Genomic DNA, 21194 nt, shown 5'->3' with positions numbered 1-21194 from the left:
GTGTCCCTCTGTCCGGGTGTCCCTCTGTCCGGGTGTGTGACCCGGTCCCCTCAAAAGCTCCGGGCTCGGTCCCAGCCCAGCCCGGCCGGAACGGGGTCCCGGGCCCTTTAAGCGAGGCCCCGCCCCCTGCCCTGCCCGGCTCCGCCCGCTCATCCCCTCCCTCCCCACCGCCTTTGCCGGGCTCCCATTGGTCGGGCGGTGCTGAGGTCCCGCCTCCCAACGCCGCCAGCCAATGGGAGGAGCGCTGGGCGAGACCGTGGCCAGGTTGGTGCGGGGCCGATGGCGGCGGGTTCGTGAGGGGTGCGCTGGGAGAGGGGTGGGAACCGGGACGTCCTGAGGGGAGCGGGACCCCTGGGGGCAGCGGGACCCCCTGAGGGGAGCGGGATCCTATGAAGCGCTGAGCAGAGCGGGGCCCCAGGGGGGAGCGGGACACTCTGAGGGGATCCGGACCCCCCTCAAGTTCTGAGGGCGTTAGGGTCACCTGAAGCACTGAGGGCAGCGAGACCCTCTGAGGGGAGCGGGGCCCCCTTGAGTGCCGAGCTGAGGGGATCGGGACCCCCGAGGTGCCGAGGGCAGCGGGAGCTTAGGGGCCAAGGACTCTCCCGAAATGCTGAGGGGACCGGGCTCCCTTGAGGGCATGGGGGTCCTCCTGAAATGCTGACGAGGTCGGGTCCCCAGAAGGGCTTGGGGAGAGGTCGGCAGCCCCTGAGGAGGGAGCTGTGCCGGGGGAGGCCGGGGGGTCCCACAGCGTCCAGCCTGGTCCTGGGGTGGGAGCTCCCTCGGCACAGCCGAGCCCAGCCCGCAGCTGTGCCGTGTCCGAGGCCAAGGAAATGCCATTAAGTCGTAGTGGTTTCACCTGAAGAATTCCTTAGGGGTAGATGGAGAACGTTAAGGTCAAGGATCCATAACAATGTAGGGGTTTCTTACTTATACCTCATCCTGACAACAAATTGTTTGTGGAGCTGAGGATTGAAGAAAGAAAAAAAAAAAAACAACCCAAACTTGCAGCTGTAGGCTGAGCAATAATTAAAGTGCTCAGGCAGGTTCTAGTCTTGATGCAGCAAATGAAGTCTTGTTATTCGGGTTGAAGTTAAGTATAGCATGAGCTGTCCTTATTTAAAAAAAAAAAAAAAAAAAAAAAAAAGCTTTTCCAAGAATGTAAAATGTGGATTCCTAAAGTGCAGAGAGCTAAGGACTTATGGAAAGGATAACTTTGCTCAGTTTTTAATGTCTGTTTGTAGACCCGATATGTTTTGACCATAATTAGAGACAGTTTGCTCGAGGGACTGTGTTACTTTTTAAATAAAATTATAGAATGTGTAATTTAAGATGTTGAGCAACATAGTTATAAGGTGGTTTGTTTACAGGTAGACCAAAAAAAGACTTGAAAAAAATTACTGATTGCTGCAGTTTGAGTGCATAACTTTTCTAATATTGCTGGTAGAATGACACTTCTGTTTGTGTGGTGAGTGTTCATACCTGCCAGCTTTCTGTGCATTCAGATTCTCTGAATCTTTCATGCTGAGAGCTGAACACTGGTCATGAGGAAACTGAAAGTGTCTGGGTTTTGTTGCAGGTGCTGCTGGTGTGAAAGATGAGGCTGCACGAGAGCCGGACAAGACCCTTCCAGGCTCCTGCCACTGTGCACACCTTCCCGGGCAGGCAGGTGTTCGTGTTCCCCAATGGCCGGTCAGACTCGGAGGAGTCCTCGGAGGAGGAGCTCAACGTGATGGAATTGCGGCCCAGGGGCAAGGAGCAGCAGCAGCGCCCCCGGGACAGGCCGGGGGACGTGGTGCTCCTGGAGAGGGAGCTCACCGAGGAGGACAGCCTCAACAAGCTGGCCCTGCAGTACGGCTGTAAGGTGAGGCTTCACCACCCCCAGGGGCTTCACCACCCCCAGGGCTTCACCTGTGTCTGGTAGTTGTGACACAGGCAGGTGTTGGCCCTGTGTATTGTATGAATGGTCATTGTCCGGGTAGAACTGGAGAAAGGCAAAAATAACCCCAGACAAACACAAAAAATGGTTGTTCAGCCAAAAACCTGGGAAGATGTTGTCAGCCTCACACCCTGCCTGACCTGCTTTCCTGTTTAATTTCGGTGACTAAGTGCAGGTTGTACCAAGTTATTTCAGTGAGGGCAAACAGTGAGGGAGCTGAGTGTAGAAATGAGGGCCAGGGCTCTGCTTTCAAGGAACATTGGAGGTTTTGAAGCAAATTGAGCAGTACAAAGAAACACCACAGTTATGGGTGAAGTTTTCTGCTTATTTTTCGAAAGGTATCAGCTTACATTTTGCAGGGAAGGTCTGAGTCTAACAGGGGTGGATGTGGAGAGGCGCCAGAGTTCAGTCCCAAAGTCCAGGTGGTGTCTGTGTTTGGGTTTTGGTTGTTTGCTGTCATCCCAAAACGTGCACAGTTCAGGTGCCTGTGGGCAGGAGGCAGGGCGTGTGCACAGTGAGATTTCTGAGTTGGAACAACTACATAGCACGTTTTCTTTGTTCCAAGAAAGAGCAAAACTGCTGGAAAGTTTAATTACCTGTTCTGAACATTAGAAGCCCCCTGTTGTTCAGCAGTTGGAGCTCTATTTTTAGAGCCCCCTTTATCTGCTGGACTGTGATTTCAGAGTTCCATGATGAAACAATTGGCCAGCAACCGCAGTGGGGATAATGATACAGCTCTGGCTCCAGTGCTGCCCTGCCAGTGCAGTCTGTCTTGCTTAACCACACAGCAGCTGTATGGTGTAGCTGAGGCAAGAGGCCTTAGAGGGATTGCAGCAATTCCTCCCCTCCCATGCCCTTAGAAACAAAAACAAAACAAAAAAGGCACCCTTGTAGGTTCTGCTGACGAGCCTGATGCGTGTGGAGAAGCGAGTTTGGTAGGACTTGAATAGGCCTTGATTGGCCCCAGGAGAGCCTGAGAAGGCAGAGCTGAGCATTGGTTGGGTTTGGAGCTGTGTGCTTCTCTCAGCAGCACCTGGGCAGACTCACAGCAGTTGAGTGAACTCAGAGGAGGGAGATTCTGAACAGTTCTTTGGTTTATGAAGAGTCTTGCTGTGCCTCTGCACTGTCACCCAGTTCTGTCCCTGCTGTGGCTGCTCCTCTGCTGCCCCACTCCCGGAGCCTTTCAGCCTGTCTGGAGGCTGCTGGGCCTGCCCAGGGGAAAAGCAAGCTGATGAACACCACATAGTCAGTGTTCTCCTCCCACAGGACAAAAACTGTCCTGCTGCCTCCCTCCCTTCCAGAAAGGGCACTTCTGAGTTGTTCCAGTTGAACTGAACAGGTACCAAAGTCCTTATTGTAGGAGATTTGTCTATTTGTCTCTTTAAAGACTGGCATGACAGTTTTCATGTGTTTTATTTTATTTGCACAATTAAACAGCTCCTGAAAGGTCACCAGGACAGCAGTGAGCACTGTAACCACAGAGATATAGGCAAATTTCTCCTTGAAATCAGTGAGAACTTGGCATTGGTTTCAGAATCTGCTTGGGGAAGGGATAGTAAGACAGTGCAACAAATAGCTCTGTGTGTGTGCCACAGGTAACTTGGCAGAGATGCAAAGCACTTCAAAATTCTCATTTTTACTGTTGACCATTTATAGTCCTGGCTTGCTTTTGGTATTATTCTTAGGCTGGGACTAGAGGTGCTCACTGCAGCCAAAAAAATGAGTACAGAAAATAAGCCTAAATACTTGTGCAGCCCAATCTCTCGCATGCTTCCCATCAGCTTTGTTTGTTGTTTCTGTGAGTGCTGCTCCACTTTCTGTTTCTAGAGTCTTAGCACCACACTGCAGTATTTGATTGCAGACACCACGGGGGATATTTACTGTCCCAGTAATTTGTTTTCATTGGAACAAATCCAGAAATTGAAGCAGCACCTCAGTTAGGAGGCTCTGGGTGAGATTGTTATTTCATAACTAAGAAATTTTGCAGGGTTTAAGTCCAGAGTTGACACTGGGGCTGGCCGTGAAGAGTCCGAAGCAGTGACTGAGGATTCCTTTTGCCTCAGGGTCCCCAGATCAGCTCCTGGATTAAATGTGCCCCATTTTCAGAGTTCTCAAGCTTTGCAGAGTAAACATGAGATTCAGGCCTCCATCTCCTCTCCTCTCTACCTCTGAGCAGAGTGCTTAGGAAGTAAAGTGGTTTGTTTTGTTTTTTTTTTGTTTTGGCTCCCCAGTTTCCTTGGCAGCCTCAAGCTTGTGTGCAGTGAATGCAGGTCATGCTGTGATTTCTGAAGAGCAAAGCACAGTCCCTGTGCTGTGTCTCTGCTGTGATGGATGAGAGGTGCTTTACGTGTTTGTGTTGCCTTTCTCTTTGCTTTGGCTCTTGCTGTTTTGTGCCCTCCAGCCTTTTCCTCAAGGTTCTTTCACATCTCCTTGGCTGCAGTGGAGACCTCCTGGCACACACTGACATCCTGTTCCTTTCCTTCGACAGAGGGTTTAGTGCAACTGAGAAGTTGCTGTGCTTGCTGGGTGGCTGTGAGTTGCCACTGGATTAAGCATCTTCTCTTATTTAATGTTAACTAAGGGATGCTGCCTTGCCTTTGTCTTTGCATTGGCGCTGCCTGTCCCTGCGTCTGATGCTGCACATGTGGCTGCTTCTTCCTTGCTCTTCCTGCTGCTGGGTTGGGGACACAGTTCACAGACAGGAGCCCTACACAGGAACCACCATAGGTGGTGTCAGGAGCACAGAGGTGATTGTCCTTCAGCAGGACATGCTCAGGAGGAATGGGCTGGATGATCTACACAAGAGAGGTGTTCCTTGAGCAGAGGATGCTAGTGCCTGAGCAGGAGGTGCTCACCTGCTCTCCGGGTTGTGCCTTGCTTTCAGAACTGGTGTGCTCCCAAAATGGAGCTCTGATCACTCTGAAATAATTTCCTGAGCAGGAGATGCTCACGCTGGTGTTGTGCTCTCACCTTAAGCACTCATGTGTAAGGTACGAAAATAGTTTTTAAAAGGATCTGTTAGTTAAAAAGATTCTTCTTGCCTTAACTGAGAGAAGGGCAAAGAAAGCAAGGGGAAAGAAGAGCAGTATGGAGAAAATACAGCAGGTAAAAGAGATGGAGGTTGTAGACTGGTTTAACAGAGGACTGACTCTATCCTGCAGAGCCTGGAGCACCCCTGGAACTGCTGGAGAATCTCTCAGAACATCAAACCACTTGCATCCAGGGCCTGCTTTTATTTCCTGACGGCTCCTTGCACGCTGGTTTTGTAGCTGCTTCCTGCCTCACTCCTGGGTTGTCCGCCCTCACTGTTTGTGTCCTTTCTGGGTTCCTTAGGTTGCAGATATCAAACGCGTCAACAACTTCATCCGGGAGCAGGATCTGTACGCACTGAAGTCCATCAAGATCCCGGTGCGGCCGCACGGGCTGCTCACGGAGAGCGCCGGGGCCCTGCGGCCGCCCCCGGCGGGGCCCGCCCAGCCCGGCCTGACGCGCGTGGAGCCACCGGAGCCCGACCCCGGTGCGGGCAGCTCTGCTGGCGGCCGGCGTCTCAGTGAGTACTTCAGGGGCATCGACCAGAGCATCCAGGACGCCGTGCAGGTGGAGGTGCAGCTGAACGCGGAGTACGGCGGGGAGGGGCTGGAGAGGCCCCCGCCCGAGGCAGGGAAGCGGGACGCTGGGAACGGTGCGGACTGCGGAATCCAGTGGTGGAACGCTGTGTTCATTATGCTCCTGATAGGAATCGTCCTGCCAGTGTTTTATATCATCTATTTTAAAACACAAGGCCTGGTGGCCCACACCTCTAACATGACAAACTCAAATGTTTCAACAGCTGGATAGGAAGGGAAATTACCACAAGGTTCGGTCGTAGGAAAAAAAAATCCTAAGGTGAAAGGGCAGCCCACTTCAGCCTCTCCAGCAGTGATGCCCGTATGCTCGTGACTGACTCAAGTGCACCCAAGGGGATATGACAATACAGATTATTTTTATAAGTAGCTGATGATGTAATCCTGAATTTGACTGAAAATGAGGTGATGGGATTTTGATAGAAAAAAAGGATGCTTTATTGCTTACAGAGATCATCACCCAGGTGGCTTCAGAGTTGGGAACTCTGTTGAGGGAAAGTATTTTGTAGCAATTTACTCATTATGGTTGCTTCAGGTATTTCTTAATGCCGTGTCTAGAAGCAAATTCTTTGCTGTTGAGCTAGAGAGTACAGTATTAATGCGGTTGGAAAGTTGGGGGTTGTTTGCATTTTAAGGAAACACATTTTGCTGGAATAGAAGTGGGGGACACTTTTTCTCAGAAGAGTCATTTTTGTCTCTTGCAGACCATGGTGGACACTAATGATGCCTTCTGGGGCTCTAAGCTGGGTGTGCCAGGGCACGATGATGCTGCCAGCACCCCATCCTGTCACCCCCCTGAGCAAATCTTTGAGCTGTGTTCAGTTGGGATGCATCGGGCCAAACCCTGGGAAGGGTGACCCCAGACCTCTTCCCCTCAGTGAAATCCTTCATAGATCTCAGTGCAGGATCTGTGCTGTCCCAGGGTGCTGCTCAGCCCTTCATGGCCCCAGGTGGGCAAGGGGTGTTAGATGAGGACAGGAGAGCACGAGAGAGGAGTCACAGGCACTTCTCAAGGGCTCATTTGCTGGCAGGAGGTATAGTCAGTATTATTTGCTAAAAAACTAATAATAGTCTATAGTGGTGCTTCTCATGACCCAGGCTCAGTCATGGAATTGGTTCCTTGTGTGCAGTCTGAGTGGGAATGAAGTGGGAGCTGCATGCAGGTTGCAAGGTCCAGGACAGAAGTCCGAGAAGAAAGAAGGGTGAAGCCTTTCCGGGAGAGGACTGTGATGCTGCTGATTGTGACAGTTTCTGTGAACTGACCACATGCACTGAAAAGCTTCACAGGGCAGTGGAGGTGTTGGTCAGCCCAGGGCTGTGCTCTCAAGGGCCACTCAGCAAACACTACCTGCTGCAAGGGAGCAGCAAGGGAGGCCTTGGGAGCTTTGCTAAACAGAAGAACTTGCCTCAGAAATTTGATTCAGCAAATTCTGGGCCTGTGGGCAGAGGCAAAGGCTTTCCTGGAACCAACCACTACATGTGTGGGCAGGTGCTGTTGATGCTGAGGGTGAGGGCAGCGCTGGTGGGCAGGTGCAGGAAGCTGCTGTTCGTTGTCCCCACCTTGGCCCAGCCCCATTTGCAGCTTCCCAGCTGCCAGCAGGATCACAGGGCTTTTCCAGCTTCCCTTGGCAGCCTGAGGCCAGCTGGGGCAGAGCAGGGGCCGGAGAGGGGCTGTGGTATGAGCACCTGCTGTGCAGGTGTGGCCTCAGCCTGGCCTGAAGGACTGCCTCTGCCTGGCAGTGTCTGCCTGGACAGGGAGGACTGAAGTGTCCCCAGCAAGGTGAGGACCCCACACCACAAACGTGTGCTGCTACAGTGAGAACCTGTGTTCCCCGCAACTCTCAAAAGTGGGAACCTAATTTTGTAAATGAACACTCCAAAGTATCTTATACTGAACAAAATCTTGTATTTTCTTCTGTGAAGAGCTGTATCTCTTTGTTCTGGGGACCGGGTTCTTACATTTTTAAATAAAGCCACATGAAATAAAAGCACAAGGGGCACAGCTTGTGCTTGATTTGCTACCACACAGCTGAGCACCTGCCTTAGAATGAGGGGCCCCTTGCAGCCTCACCTCAGCCTCTGCAGTGAGCGGGAGTGGGAGCAGCAGGAGGAACCAGGGCTGAGGCCGGACTGCCCTTGGGCTCTCCACTCTCAATGGACCCTGCTTCATCTGCCAGTTTCTCCATGTTTTATGGAAAGGTTCTTAGCAGGTATCAGTCCTTGAGTGCAGTAACAAGTGTGTGTGTATATCTGCTGATGAAAATCCTCATGGCTGCAGTTAAGAACCAACACCTGGAATGACATCTGGAGGGGGCAAGGACGCGCCGGATGGGACCAGGGCTGTGCAAACACGAGAGAGGCCGGAGTACACAGTAAAAGCCAGTATCTTTACTTTAGTGAATGCAGGATACAAATATTTTACAACAACCTCTAGCATTTTCTTAACCATTTGATAAAAAGTTCACTAGAATATTTATTGTATATTGAAGAAAAAACAACACATTCAGGGAAAAAAATTGAGATTAACTTATTTTTTTTCTTAAAAGATTCGTCTCAAGGATGGCAACAAAGTCCAGCTTGTGCCGCCAAACGGCTTATCAGCATTAAACCGTGAACAGCTTCTTGTGAACTGTTGACTACAAACATTTACCAAATACATAAATCTCTTTTAAAAAAGCCATTTTAAATATAGCAAAGCAGTGTTCTCTTGCACAGCAAAGTGAAGAAAGGTTCTACTAAGATTTAAATGTTTACATTGGTTAAGTCTTTCTTTCACATTCGGATTTAACTTCTGCCCAGGATCAATTGTTAGGAGTTGTTTTGTTCCTTATTTACTATGTATTTCTTGTGCGCACAGTAACTCGCAAGTTTCTGATGCATTAGTGTCCTTGGAGGGAAGGCAAGGCTAAAGCAGTTCTCTCTGACGAGTCCCTGACAACGTGGCGTTCTCAAAACTATCGTGAGAGCTCGAGGATGGAGGTGATTTGTCACAACAGAGATAAAAATCTTAAATCGTTCAGACCTGACTGGGTTCAGCCCAGGATTGGATCCACTTGCACTTCAGTCAGCAGAGATAATTTTAAAAAGTTTTTTTTTTAACCTGTTGAAATATCTGTGCTATGTCATCTCTTTTTTTTTATATAAAACATTTTTACAATTTCTAAAAAAGTATGTTTCAAAGTGAGTTACTTGTTATTAAAAACCAGGATTCCCATGTCCTCGGTGGCAGGAGGCGCTCCCCGAGACCGGAGGGCTGTGGAAGGACGTTTCTGCCAGGGCTGGGGCAGCACAGGGCCACTCCCTTGCCCAGCTCTTTAGAACTGATTCTTTTTATTTTTTTTTTTTAATTCATTGGTGCAATTTCAATACAAACTCTAAACCTTGTGTAGCTTTGTCTTTAAGAAAACAGTAGTTAAGTACTGTTTAAAAACCTGCATAGAAATAAAGACTATTGAGATACAGTCAGCAAAGCCATCTGATAAGGCACACAAGAAAATAGACAGTAAATGTGAATGCAGAACTCCCACTCGGATGTACAGCAAAGTTCATACAGGTGCATAAATCATGGAACTCACATCACTGGTCAGAGCAGCAAAAGGTTCCAGGGAGCAGCAAGTGAATTCGGTCACTGGGGACACAGCAGCCATGGGAACGTGTCCCTCCTGCCTGCACCCTCCTGCCAGCCGGGACAAACCCAGGAAAGGGGAAGCAGTTCCAAGGGAAGGGCCGGAGGGCACTGGAGCCCCTGCGGCTTTTAACGGTGCCAGGACAACGAGACAGGGCTGGAGGCCACAGGTACCACAGGGACACTGTCCTTCTCACCCCTCCTTACAGCATCAAGGAATTTTTCTTAACTGAAAAAAAAAAAAAAAAAAAAAAAGCCCAAGCAGAAAGCATAATAAATATCAGGGCTAACTCAGAAGAGTTTGGGCAATCCCACAGCTCTGCAGCTTCCACCCAGAACCAGCACTGCCAGCCTGGAGGTGACCGGGAGCACCGGTGGGATCACGGCCCCGCATCCAACACCAAACCTGCTCCCAGCCCAGTCTCGTGGCACAGGGGGGGTTCTGCATCCTCCCTCTCTTGGAAGCAGCAAATTTTTCCCAAACCACTTGCCAACTCACAAAACCTTTTGTGCTCCTCTGATATGTGTCATTTCCCTATCATGAGAAATTAGGTCAAGTTTTTCCACTGTTTTTTTTTCCTCCTCAGAAGAGGCAGCTTTAAAATGATGCCTTAAAATGTGTTGTAACAGATTTTTTATATTTATGCAGGATGAACTTAACACCGGATTTTTTTTTTTGCCACTTTGCTATTTATATACATATATATAAAATGTATAATGAAGCTTAACCATACAGCACAGAGATTACAATTGAACGGCACACATTCACCACCAGTGAGGGGGCCAACCCCTTTATACACCCTCTGAAAAATCTGGATAATAATATTAATAATAATTAAAATCCAAAGAAAGTACAGTATATTTAACAAAATAGTAAATATTAAACAGTGAATACTCTACTTAATAAGGACCTCGCCTTGTTTCAAGTTGGCGTCAATCCACAAAAATATACTTTTTAATCTGGTGACCGTACAATACATAGGTACTTACACCAAAGGTGATAATATATTTAGGATGCTATATACACAAAGAGTTTGGCTCAAATTTAAATTTACATATAAGTGTTCATGGCTTATTTTTCCCCCAAGGTTCCGCCTGCAAGTTTTTCCTTTTCATCTTTGAAAGCAAAAACTAGAAAGTCAAAATAAGATAAAACTATACTCTACAAAAAAGCTACAACATACAGCTTTGGCTTATATAAATAATTCATAGCAGAATGTGTTCAAAAGTACTGTATATAACTTTATATATAGTCTTCAATTCATTAGGGTATTGTTTTCTTTAATATAAAATATACATGAGCTAAAATCCGTTTCTATATTTTTCAAAGGTATGAACGTAAAAACAAATTTGTCAAACATTTTCCAATTATAACTTAATATATTAATTTTATTTTGTTAATGTTCTATTTTCTAGGCTAATATTTTCTGAATATTTCATGCGAGTTCTCTATGCTCTCTTTCACTCATTAAAAAAATCACTTCTTTGACCCAATACACTTTTTTTTTTTTTTGCACGTGCAAAACAGGGTTTTTGTTTTTTTTTTTTTATTTCTTATAGCATCAGCCCTTCTCCATGCACCCTCTGCAATAGAGACCCATGCCAGGTTGGGTAATAGAAAGGTCAGTTTATGTACAGTATTGCTTTCTTCTTCCTGCTTTTCTACTGCTCTGCTGCTACAAAGCAATTATTTCTTAACTACGAGTAACCATAGAGCTGACTACACACAGGGACGGTACTACAGGCGAGCCCTCGCTCGGGTGGGTGTGGAGGAGGAGGAGACACTGCGGGGACGCCGCTCTGCGCGGGCCGGGCTGGGGTCACACACGAGTCCAGGTAAGTGCCAGACTAGAGATCAAACCTACGGGATTGTTCTGTTACTTTTACCAAGGGACATCTGCAGCTATACAAGAGTTTGTCGTAAGTGCCTGATGATTGGTGTATGCTACACACACTAGCACATATATATGCATGTGAAGATATATATATGCACGTATGTATATACATATAAATATACTTATTCATGTCCTTATTTATAAATTTAGATATGTCAGGACAGTTCATTTTGAGAACACAAAGCTGAGAGGGCGGCACCGCGGGTTTATGTCACCCACGTGTCCATCCTCATGCGTTTTACCGAGGGGCTCTCCCGATCCTCTGCGTTGGGCGGCCGCCCCAGCACCACGGGCGAGTGGAAGTCGCTGCGCGGGTCCTCGCGGTCGCTGCCGTCGTAGGAGCTGCTGGAGCTGCTCAGGCTGTCGACCGGGGAGCGCCCCAGCTCCTGGCGCGACGGCGGCGGCGGCGGCTGCGGCTGCTGGGGCTGCTGCGGCGGGAACCCCGAGGGGGTGACGCGGTCCCGGGGAGGGGAGATCGGTTCCGATTTGATGTTGATGTTTTGGTTGGTGTTAATGGAGAGATTTGAACCCTGAGATAGCTGGCTGCCAGTGCTGGGGAAAGAAAACCAAAAGGTGCAAATCAGAAAACGCAGAAAGTGAAAGCCAAGTGACAATTCACGTGTCTGTGATGGTGAGGGCTTGGGGCTCAGCACAGAAATAAATGCAGTTCACTGGGAAGAGCAAAGGTGAAAAAATCATTAATTAAAGGTCTGAGCTGCATTTACAGAAGTTCAGAACAAACAAATATTTTCTATTGCCAAACAGTTCAGTCACCACACAGGTGCCCCCTTGGTGAGAAGCTGAGCCTGCAGGGACACAACTCATTAGCTGGAGACTGGAGGTGACTGAAGGGACAAACACCCCAACACACAAATGTTTTCCAGCACAGACAAGAGGTGAAAATGTGCTGAATATTCCCTTGGTGCAGCTGCTCCAGCCCCACCAGTGCTGCCCTGGTGCCCTGGGTACTTACACAAGAGAGCTGAGGGCTGCGGGACGGAGGTGGTGCTGCTGCCAGGCAGACACCTGCCCCAGGGACAGCATTCCTGGGGAGTTAAACCCCTGCAGGGCTGACAGGTCTGCGCTAGTCAAGGAGTAATCTAAGAGGGAAAAACAAATAAACAACAAAATAATGTACAGGGGGGTTTATATATATAACATACATATATACATAAACACAAATACAAAGGCTTTCTGCCCAAAACAAATAAAGGCAGCTGACCCAAAGGAACCCAAACATGAAAACTCTGAAGTCTGGGAGTCAGCCTGCCAAGCTCACAGGGAGCTTACCAGTACAGAGGCCTCCAAATGAAAAATTTTTGCATTCTGCTTTCAGGTCCTCCACGTTGCTGTCTGGAAGCTCGTTCCAAACCCACAGGTACAACACGCTAATGCAGTGCATATACAGAGGTATGCACCTTACAGTAAGACTTGGCCCTGTGCTGTCAGAGACCCACACATCCCTGCAAGAGCCTTCCTGAAGGCCTCAGGGGTCCCAGCTGCTCCCAGCAGGTGAAGTTTCTTGGGCTGCCTTTTTCTTTTTGTTTCTTTTCTTCCCAGTTGTCATTTCTATTGAAACTCTGAAAACCCTCACACGTATTTCTGCACAGCTTCAGAAAGGTTTGTCCCAAGATGACTGACCCAAAAAGCCCCTTTTGCAAGACTAAAATTGAATTTAAAAAGTAAAGAAAAAATAACAACTGTGCAGCCCCTGCAGTGACCCAGACATGCACTGAGCCTGCAAAGCAGCCAGGCCTCCAACACCTGCCCAGGGCAGCCCAGGCACGCCCTGGAGATGGATGTGCTGGGCTGATGGGATTTGTCAGAGCAGACCTGAAGGAAACACTGATAGGAATTCAGTTCCCATGTAATTTTTTTTCCACTGCAATTACAGCTTTTATGACCATGGACAATTAACTTCTGACACTTCAGACAGAACGTGTCTGGTGACAGGGCTTTGAGGAGGTATTTTTCCGAAGAGCACACAAGTCACTACACAATTAGCTGCATTATTAATTCCCTAAATAATCATGTATCTCCTGGCAGTGACAGGAGGACACCCCTGCTGCAGGAGTGACCTGATGTGAACACACAAGAGCACCTTCTGCACCACAGAAACCATCACTGCTGAGACCCCCACAAGCAGCACTGCCAAGTTTGTACCTCTGCAAAACAACTGACCTGAAGCCAGGAATTTATGGCCTGGTGTGCTCTGCTCAGGTGTCAATTATTAATTAACTGATTGCAGGGGGTTTTAATATTTTTTTTAATGCCTGGATTGTTTTAGAACAGTAATTCAGTTAGTTCTGGCCCTTCCTCCAACAATCTACAGAATACCAAAACTGATTTTATAAAATAGGGTATTTGTGGAAAACTGATAGCCAACATTTTAATTAAGGATCCAAGAGCTGAAGCTATCCCTTCCAGTCCTAAAAAAACCAGCCTTATCAATCCAGAAAAACAATTAAGGTATTTAAATTTTATCTTAGTCCATGAATTGCAAAACTGAAATTGTGCTGTAAGTGGAGACTACTCTGAGAATCCCCAGGCAACAATTTGGTTTCAACATCAAATTTCTTCCTGCAAATCCCCTGAAAGGTTCAATCTAATAGAAATGATTCTAAAGTGTGTGAAAACCACTCAAGGCTAAAAGCTTTGCACAAATTATTTGCATTCTCAAAGGAAACATGCTGGAGTTTAAAATCACACCCCAGCACTTGTCCATTACGTAGAACATCAGTTCCCATTGCCTCTGCTGCTTCCTGAAACTCCAGCCCCTCTCAGCTTTTGGTGTTCCAGCCAGCAGCTCACAGGTTATTTTGAGTGAGGGATGCACCCAGCACTGCTCCCTGAAGCAGCATCCAACTGGACAGGACTGTGCCAGGTGAAACTCAGCAAGGCTCCTCTGAGCAGGGACCAGAAGGGTTTGCTTTGAACAGCCACTGAACACAAGAGCTGAACCACCTCTGGGGCAAGAGTCAAACCAAGGCCTGCATGTCCAGCTACTCACACCTCGACTGATGACCCAAAGCAAAACCCTGCTCTGCCCGTGGGGCTGCTCCTGCAGCCCAACTTCTGCACTCCCTGCTTCAGACTTCACCCTCTCAGGGCAGCTGTGTCAGCATCGACTTCAACAACTGGGCTGGAGCTGCTGCAAGGCAAATACAGCCCCTGGCTGAGGGGTCTGAGGAGTGCAGGGGCCCAGCACAGCCCCTGGCTGGTGGGTGACATTGGTGACAATCCCTCTCTGTGCAAATTCCTGGCTGCTGCACTGCCCAGGGCACAGAGAGGGGCTCGGGGCACTGCCAGCTCATGAGCTCATTAACACAAAAAGATACAAGAGTATGTGAGGTGCTTGGCTGGCTAAACTAAAACTGCAGTGAAGACTTTCAAAGCTTAGAGTGGAGGAAACGTATAAAATCCCATCTTTGGAGATGTGGAATTCTGCCAAAGCCCTGGTAAATGCTGGACAAACTTTTTGGTGAAGAAATTTTCTCCAACAATCAACCTAAACCTCCCCTTGTGCAACTCGAGGCTGCCGTTGCCTCATGTTCCATCACTTAGTACTTGATTTTCATTAACTACTTTCCCAACCAGCAAACCACTCATCACTTTTACATTACCAAATGCCTTACATCACACCCAGCTTGGATAAAAAGTAGTTTTAAGGTCCTGCAAGCAATAAAAGTATCTCGAGAAGAGAAGTACTGAAGGATCAGCTATTGCCTAAACGTGAGGCACTCCAGTTGCCGGCAGGATTGCTACAGGCTCAGTTTTGATGAGAAGAGCCTTCATTCGAACTGAAGAGGAAAACAAAGTCAGGTGTCACAGAAATGTGAATTTCCTGGGCTTCTGACTCCCGTGTGCAATCCCAGCCCTGACCCCAGCTGTGGAGGCCAGTGGGCCAAGAAGGAAAAGAATCCACAGCCCTCCCCTGGAGGAAGAACCCCTCAGGCAACAGCCTCCCATCGTTAGGGTGAGAAAAAAGCTTTGCTGTTGTTGTAGATGCAATGTATCCTGTTGGTCCTTCCCCTCTGTTCTGCCCCTGTGTCCTCATCCCATTCGCTCAGGTGTTCTGTCCCACCCCTCAAGATCCCCATATAAACCCCTGCTTTCCCTGCCTCAGGGGCCTTCATCCCTGGACCATTCTGAGGACAAAGCTCAATAAAGGCCCTCCCTGGAACCCCACACACAGACCCCATCCCTCCTTGTGCATGGCCCCCATCCCAGGAGTTGAAATCACCCGGTGTGGGCACAGGTGTGAGCAGAGGTGCGAGCACAGCCGTGCCTGTGCCCCCAGGGCTCTTTGGCAGGCCACTCCCGGGAAGGGGCGGCGCTCTGAGCGGCTGCGGGCGCTTACCGGTGCTGGGGGTGCTGTCCCAGGTGGCCGTGTACACCAGTCCCTGCGGGGGCAGGCTCGGAGTCGTCACCGACAGCACGGGGGTGGCCAGGGGCTGCGTGGACTGAGAACTGCTTATCCTTTGGGTGTTCTGCAAGGGATGGAAATAACAAACCCTGTGAGCCCAGGGAGAACAACAGGAAATGCAGTGCCAGCGTGACAGAGCATTGCATCCCAGCGTGCTGCTCTGCTGTGTCTTTGAGTTAGGAACACATCCTTTTTGTGAGGATTCGTTTTCTAAAAAAGCTAAAATACTTCAAGACAACCAAAATGATCTTGGCAAACTGAAATGAAAAATTAATTGAAGGCTCACTGGGCCACTTCCCAAGCATGCAGATTTCAACAGTGTTAGCGTTGTAGGACACACAAAAATTAATGCAATTTCTTAGGGATACACACGACAATTCTCAGAAGTTCTTAAGTGATTTAAGAGTTTTGAGTCTTATTTTTAAAGAGGTTTTAGTGCAGATGGTGAGGTGCAGTTCCACCAGAAGAGATTCTCCCACTTCACAGTTGTTTATCCAATTTTCCAAATTTCAGCTGCCAGTTTTGACACTGTGCTGACTACACCTGTCCTGAAAGGAACACAGAGATCTTCTAAATTTGTGTTGATAAGACTTCAGTGATAAAATAATCTTGCTGTTCCCATGGTTCCTGAGAAACTGAGAGAGTACTTGTTATAATGCAGATATGTTTCCAAGCAAATGACACTGGAGTTCACAAAGAGCAACGGTGCTTTTCTGACAGGGAAAATAGCTAAACTAGATTGTCTCAGATAATTCAACTGTGGCACAATTTGGCTTTTTAATAACAGTCTTTCTTTCCTATATAGTGGAACGAACATCTGCAGCAAACATATCACTCAAAATAAGCTCTAACCAAATTTGCTGGTTAGAAAATTAATTAAACACTGTGGTGAGCAGCACCAGACAGCAAAGCTGCTGCCACAGAATGTTCTGCTCTCCACAGTGGTAACTGCAAATCTTCCTGAAAAAGATGAGGTTCAACACCATTTAGCCCTGACAAATACTGTCAAGAACAGAAAATGCTAGGGTTTTATTTTTCAAGAACAGATATTTACTTTTATCTGCACAATTCTTAGAAATAGCAGCAGTTTCTACACCCTGTATTTCTACAAGGAGCTGGGTTTCAATCTGCTGGAAATACGTTTTCTTAAATCAAACTTCTATCTCTGAAAAAATATTTGCTACAAAAGGAGCAGTTTCTCATCTCTTTGGTAGGGATCCATTTAATAACTTTATAAGACTGAAGTTACTACTCCTTTCCCTTATTTCAGACACAGGTATTTCAGGATCTGCAGCACTTAAATTTTTTCTCCACTCTAATCTAGAGAGAACGAGCAGCATTAAAAATGCATCATTCCCTTAAAAATATCAGAATGAGCAGGTACAGAAATGGGGCTGTGTTCAATTTTAAGCTTAAATTTATGAAGATGAATTGAGGGTTATCAATCTTGTATCTTTCCCATTTAAAGAAAGAAATATGTATCACAGCTCCCATATTAAAATTAGCCACAGCTGTCACTGGCTGCCAGCTTCTGATCTCTCTTGTGTCTGGCTGCTCTTGAATTCCCATCTTTGAGCCTCCCAAGGATTTGGGGGCTCTCTGGCATTTGTTGCCAAACACACACATTGGCAGATGTGCCCACTCTGCTTCAGAGCTCCCAGGTTTCAAAGCTCCCAGAGAAAGCCCCTCTGATTTTCTGTAATTGATCCCTTTAAATCACTTACGTACTTCTGAAAATCTCCCCTAGACCAAGTTTATCTGGCATAAAGAGATGTTATTAGAGCAGATTTTTGTGTCTGTCAGGAATTGACCTTTCTCCAAAGCTTTCTTGGATGGCTGCCTATAAAGTTGGGATTACTGCATAATGGAAAAGTAAAGAGGAATATACTGGGAAACAATCCAGACCAAAGGATTTCCTTATGGGATTTTTTTTTTTTGAGTGGCTAATAAAGGTGGTTTTCTGAGGTAAATTCTTTCTGAATATAATTCTTGGAACACTCAGCCACACAAAGACACTAAGCAATACTAATACTTAGATGAGCCCAATATTTGTTGTTCTTGCATGACAAATTTCAGGATTTTTTTCTTTCAACCTTTCTAACTGGTGCAAATGTAGCAGGAAGAATTCAGTATCTTTATTTCATGCTCTGCTATCGTTGGTAGCTGCTTTTCACAATCATTGCTCAGCTCCAACCACAGAGAGCGAGTGCTCCCAGCTGGCATTTGGAGCTGCTTCCCAGCACAGGGATTAGCAGCAGACAGCAGCCTGCAGGTGTAGCCTGTGTCTGTTTGCCACGTTTGAGGCAGACCCTGCACCTTTCCTTTGTGGTGCTCGTGGCAGAGCTGCTCCCACTTCCATCACTAGATGGCCCACGCCGCACAGGCAGCCACGGCTCCGAACGCCCGGCCTGCACTGGGCAGGGGGAATCCCCCGGGCCAAGGGCTTGCATCCCAATCCCAATCCCAATCCCAATCCCAATCCCAATCCCAATCCCAATCCCAATCCCAATCCCAATCCCAATCCCAATGATATCTGATCAAGTGTGTTTACACTGAGATTTCCTTCTCGCACTGAAAACCAGACACTCCTCTCTGAAGGCAAGAGGAAAGTGGGAGAGCTCTTTCACTGCTCAATTAGCAAGACATCTCAATAATGCTTAAAAACTTCAATTTGAATTTCAAAAACCATTTTCCCTTACTTTTTAAATCTATTTCTGATATTTAAGATAAAAAAATCAACCAGCAGCATGCATTCATCAAGAAATTTATCTAAATCACTAATTTTTCCATGCTTTCATGCAGTTAGAGCCTCATATGAGCAACAGGTCCATGTTCAACAAGAAGTCAAGGTCTGCAATAAGTCAATTTATTTCTCTCTGATTGTGACACAGCATCTTGTGCCTGGTTTGTGCCACAGCAGCCAAACAATTTGAAATTTGCTCTAAAAATAAGTTACGAATTATTTTAGCCTTACGTTAATTTTCCAGACAGAATGCCAAATGTTAAAACCTTTGGGGGAAAAAAAATAGAAAACACAAAAATCCCAAGAGTTTCCTTTTAAAAGCAGAATGTCTTTCCACTGGAAAAAAAGGTAGAATTATTCATTTGCAATTCTCTGTTCCTTTTGGTAAACAGGGAACACCCCTGTGGTTTGATAATCTCACGCAGGATGAAATAATTCTAACCTCCAAAAAGGTGACCTCACCAGCAATGATGTCATCTCCTTGAAAGGAAGAGAAGTAACACAGGGCTGGTGTTACAATCTGAAGAACTTCACAAGTGAAGCTACTTCCTAAAAATATTCCAATAATTTAGGGGATAGGAAGTGATTATTTGTATTTCATACAGAAGGCAGTTCACATCCTATACACATGGACAGTTACTTTGTAAGGCTCTTTTCCAATGTTCCCTCCAAGAAAAACAGAAACATTTTCAGGAACAAAAATTAGAAGTTTACAAATGGCAAGCACTGACTTTGAACGTGTTTTCAACTTGAATTGGTCAGGTTTTTAGTTTGATAAAACAAATGTATTTTTATCTGCTACCAAGGGAACACTGGAATTATTTAAAATATGTAATGAAACTACAGTTAAAAAGCTGTAGTGAAAGACATTTCCAGCATCTTGCTGTCTCTCAGCAAACAGCAGCCCAAACTCACCAACTCCAATTCATCCTCCTCCGACTGTACTCAGCAAACAAGAGGGATAACACAGTTACTAAAAATAGCATTGCTTTCAAATGAAAGAAAAAGTCACGTTTGTGCTTCAGGATTTTGATTCATTTTAATTAATAATGTGGATTTGCCACCTGATTCTGTAGATAATACAGCTAGAAATGTAATACTTCGTGAAATTCGTGTCACATAAAACCTGCTGTACTGAGAGAACAATGGCTTTGGGGAAATTGGTGCAGTAAGAGCCTGGTGACCCCAAGGACACGGCTGCACACGGGGATGTGCAGCACGGCAGTCTCTGGCTGCGCTGATCCAATAAACCAGCTCTGCAACAAAATACTCTTCACATACATCCATTATTCCATGCCAGCACCTACTCTGAAATCTCCTGATTCCCCCAAAAACACAGACAAACCCAAAGCTGAATATGATGTTGTTCTTCACACCACAACATTAAACAGGAGCTGTGCACCACTAACATCAGAACTGCATTATTGCTTCTATTTCTAATTAAAAGTGTAATTGTCACTGTAATGATCAGCCAGTGTACTTCCTATCTCTCCTACACTTCAGCATTCCTAGAAAAACCTTTTTTTTTTCAAGAATCATTACTCTGAGGCTAATTATAGCTTTTGTTACTTGGATTAATTTGGCATTATTCATCATGAGTACCAGTAACAAATGTAAGCACTTGTTGTAGCTTAAAGACAAATAGGAATTATACAGAGAGTACTTGTGTTGTTTATATCCTGCTCCTCCTGGTTATGGCCCATTCTTCCATATACAGAAAACATCCACAGAGACATTGAAAATTTCTACATGGCAGCAAATACGAGGACCAAAGGATCTGGCCAAGTAAATTAAAGGAAAAACAGAGCAACACTTCCTGCAAGACCTGTTCTGGGCTCGAGGCCGTGGTTGCCTCATGGCTGACACGAAACCCGTGTGCTATTCCCAGCCTGCTGGCTGGACAAGCACTGGTGCCCAGATGCCAGAGAGCAGAGCAGCACTGCAGAGCACTCAGTGCCCTTTGATGGCCCCGCTGAGGACACGAGGGCCCCGAGGACAGGCAAGGTCACGTTCCACGGTGCCACATCAGAGCAGTGCTGCTCTCAGCCCTTCCTCACCACAGAAGCTGCACTTCACATCCCACAGCCATTACGACCCAGGAAAAACAGGTACAAAATGTGCTTTAGGGCACATTAATAGAGCTCACATCACCAATAAGATCAGCCATTCCTCCACGGAATAATGGATAACCCTTTTTAAAACCCACATCCTCCAAGCCACCGGAGTTCTCAGTACCAAGTCAGAGGGATGTCAGATCAAAACACCCCGGCCCTGTCTCTATGATTGTGCTCTTACCACATTCAGGTCAGACTGCTGTTTTACAGCTGTAAAAATTCCTTACAAGCTGAACTTCTCCCCACGTCACAATCTGTCCTTCTGATTTTCATCAGTGGCATTTCAGAATACAAACACCCCTCTATTCCTGTACCCTATGGTAAGCAGGTGAGACAGTTTCTCCCTGTGCATGTGGGCAGAACAGCCCACATCCACAAAGCCAGACCCAGAACTTTATGTGTTTTAACTCACCAGTGGTGGCATCATGCCCTTGCTGGAGGGTGGGATGACGACACGGAGGTCAGGTTTGCGGTTGTTCATGCCAAGGTTTCCTCCTCCTGGTGGAGGTGGGGACTTTGTAGGCATGACTTTGCCTAGGCCATTCCCACCACCACTGGTACCAAGTAAACTTGGTGAAGCTCGGGAGTTCACAAACCCATTTCCTGAAAGAGGAAAAACGAATGGACCGTAAGACTGAAGAGAAGGACAATACAAAATTTGGTGCTCACGTACCAGTTATGAAATATTTATTTCGTAAAACTTCCGATAACAAACTTCCCACAAGGGGCTGAGTATTGAACAAATGAACAAACACAAACCACTCTGACCAGAGGATCAATATGGAAAGGGAATATCACTTCAAGGGCACGCTGTGGCAGCTTAAACGCTGAG

General features: G+C 46.9%; 2 protein-coding genes across 7 annotated transcripts in view; one reads left to right on the top strand and one right to left on the bottom strand.

Annotated features, from left to right (window-relative positions):
• Positions 1-576: 576 nt before the first annotated feature.
• LYSMD4 (LysM domain containing 4) lies at positions 577-7824 on the top strand. Its single transcript, XM_084214093.1, has 2 exons — positions 577-1861; positions 5270-7824. Exons 1-2 carry the CDS (start codon positions 1595-1597, stop codon positions 5771-5773), a joined length of 771 nt encoding a protein of 256 aa, XP_084070219.1. The 5' UTR covers positions 577-1594; the 3' UTR covers positions 5774-7824.
• Positions 7825-7925: 101 nt separating this feature from the next.
• Positions 7926-21194, bottom strand: part of MEF2A (myocyte enhancer factor 2A) — an 81500-nt gene continuing 68231 nt past the window's right edge. For 3 of the 6 annotated variants that reach the window (XM_084214087.1, XM_084214090.1, XM_084214089.1), the window contains 5 exons: positions 20775-20965; positions 19164-19187; positions 15440-15569; positions 12053-12179; positions 7926-11631 (listed from right to left, as the gene is read on the bottom strand). In XM_084214087.1, coding sequence (XP_084070213.1) covers positions 11286-11631; positions 12053-12179; positions 15440-15569; positions 19164-19187; positions 20775-20965 — 818 coding nt within the window. In that variant the 3' untranslated portion in view covers positions 7926-11285. The remainder of the gene's footprint in view (positions 11632-12052; positions 12180-15439; positions 15570-19163; positions 19188-20774; positions 20966-21194) is intronic. The other 3 variants (XM_084214088.1, XM_084214092.1, XM_084214091.1) reach the window with 1 other exon arrangement.

This window comes from Fringilla coelebs (assembly GCF_963513975.1).
Source record: "Fringilla coelebs genome assembly, chromosome: 12".
NCBI lineage: Eukaryota > Metazoa > Chordata > Aves > Passeriformes > Fringillidae > Fringilla > Fringilla coelebs.
The sequence above is the reverse complement of the archived record's forward strand: the minus strand, read 5'-3'. Positions and strand labels throughout refer to the sequence as shown.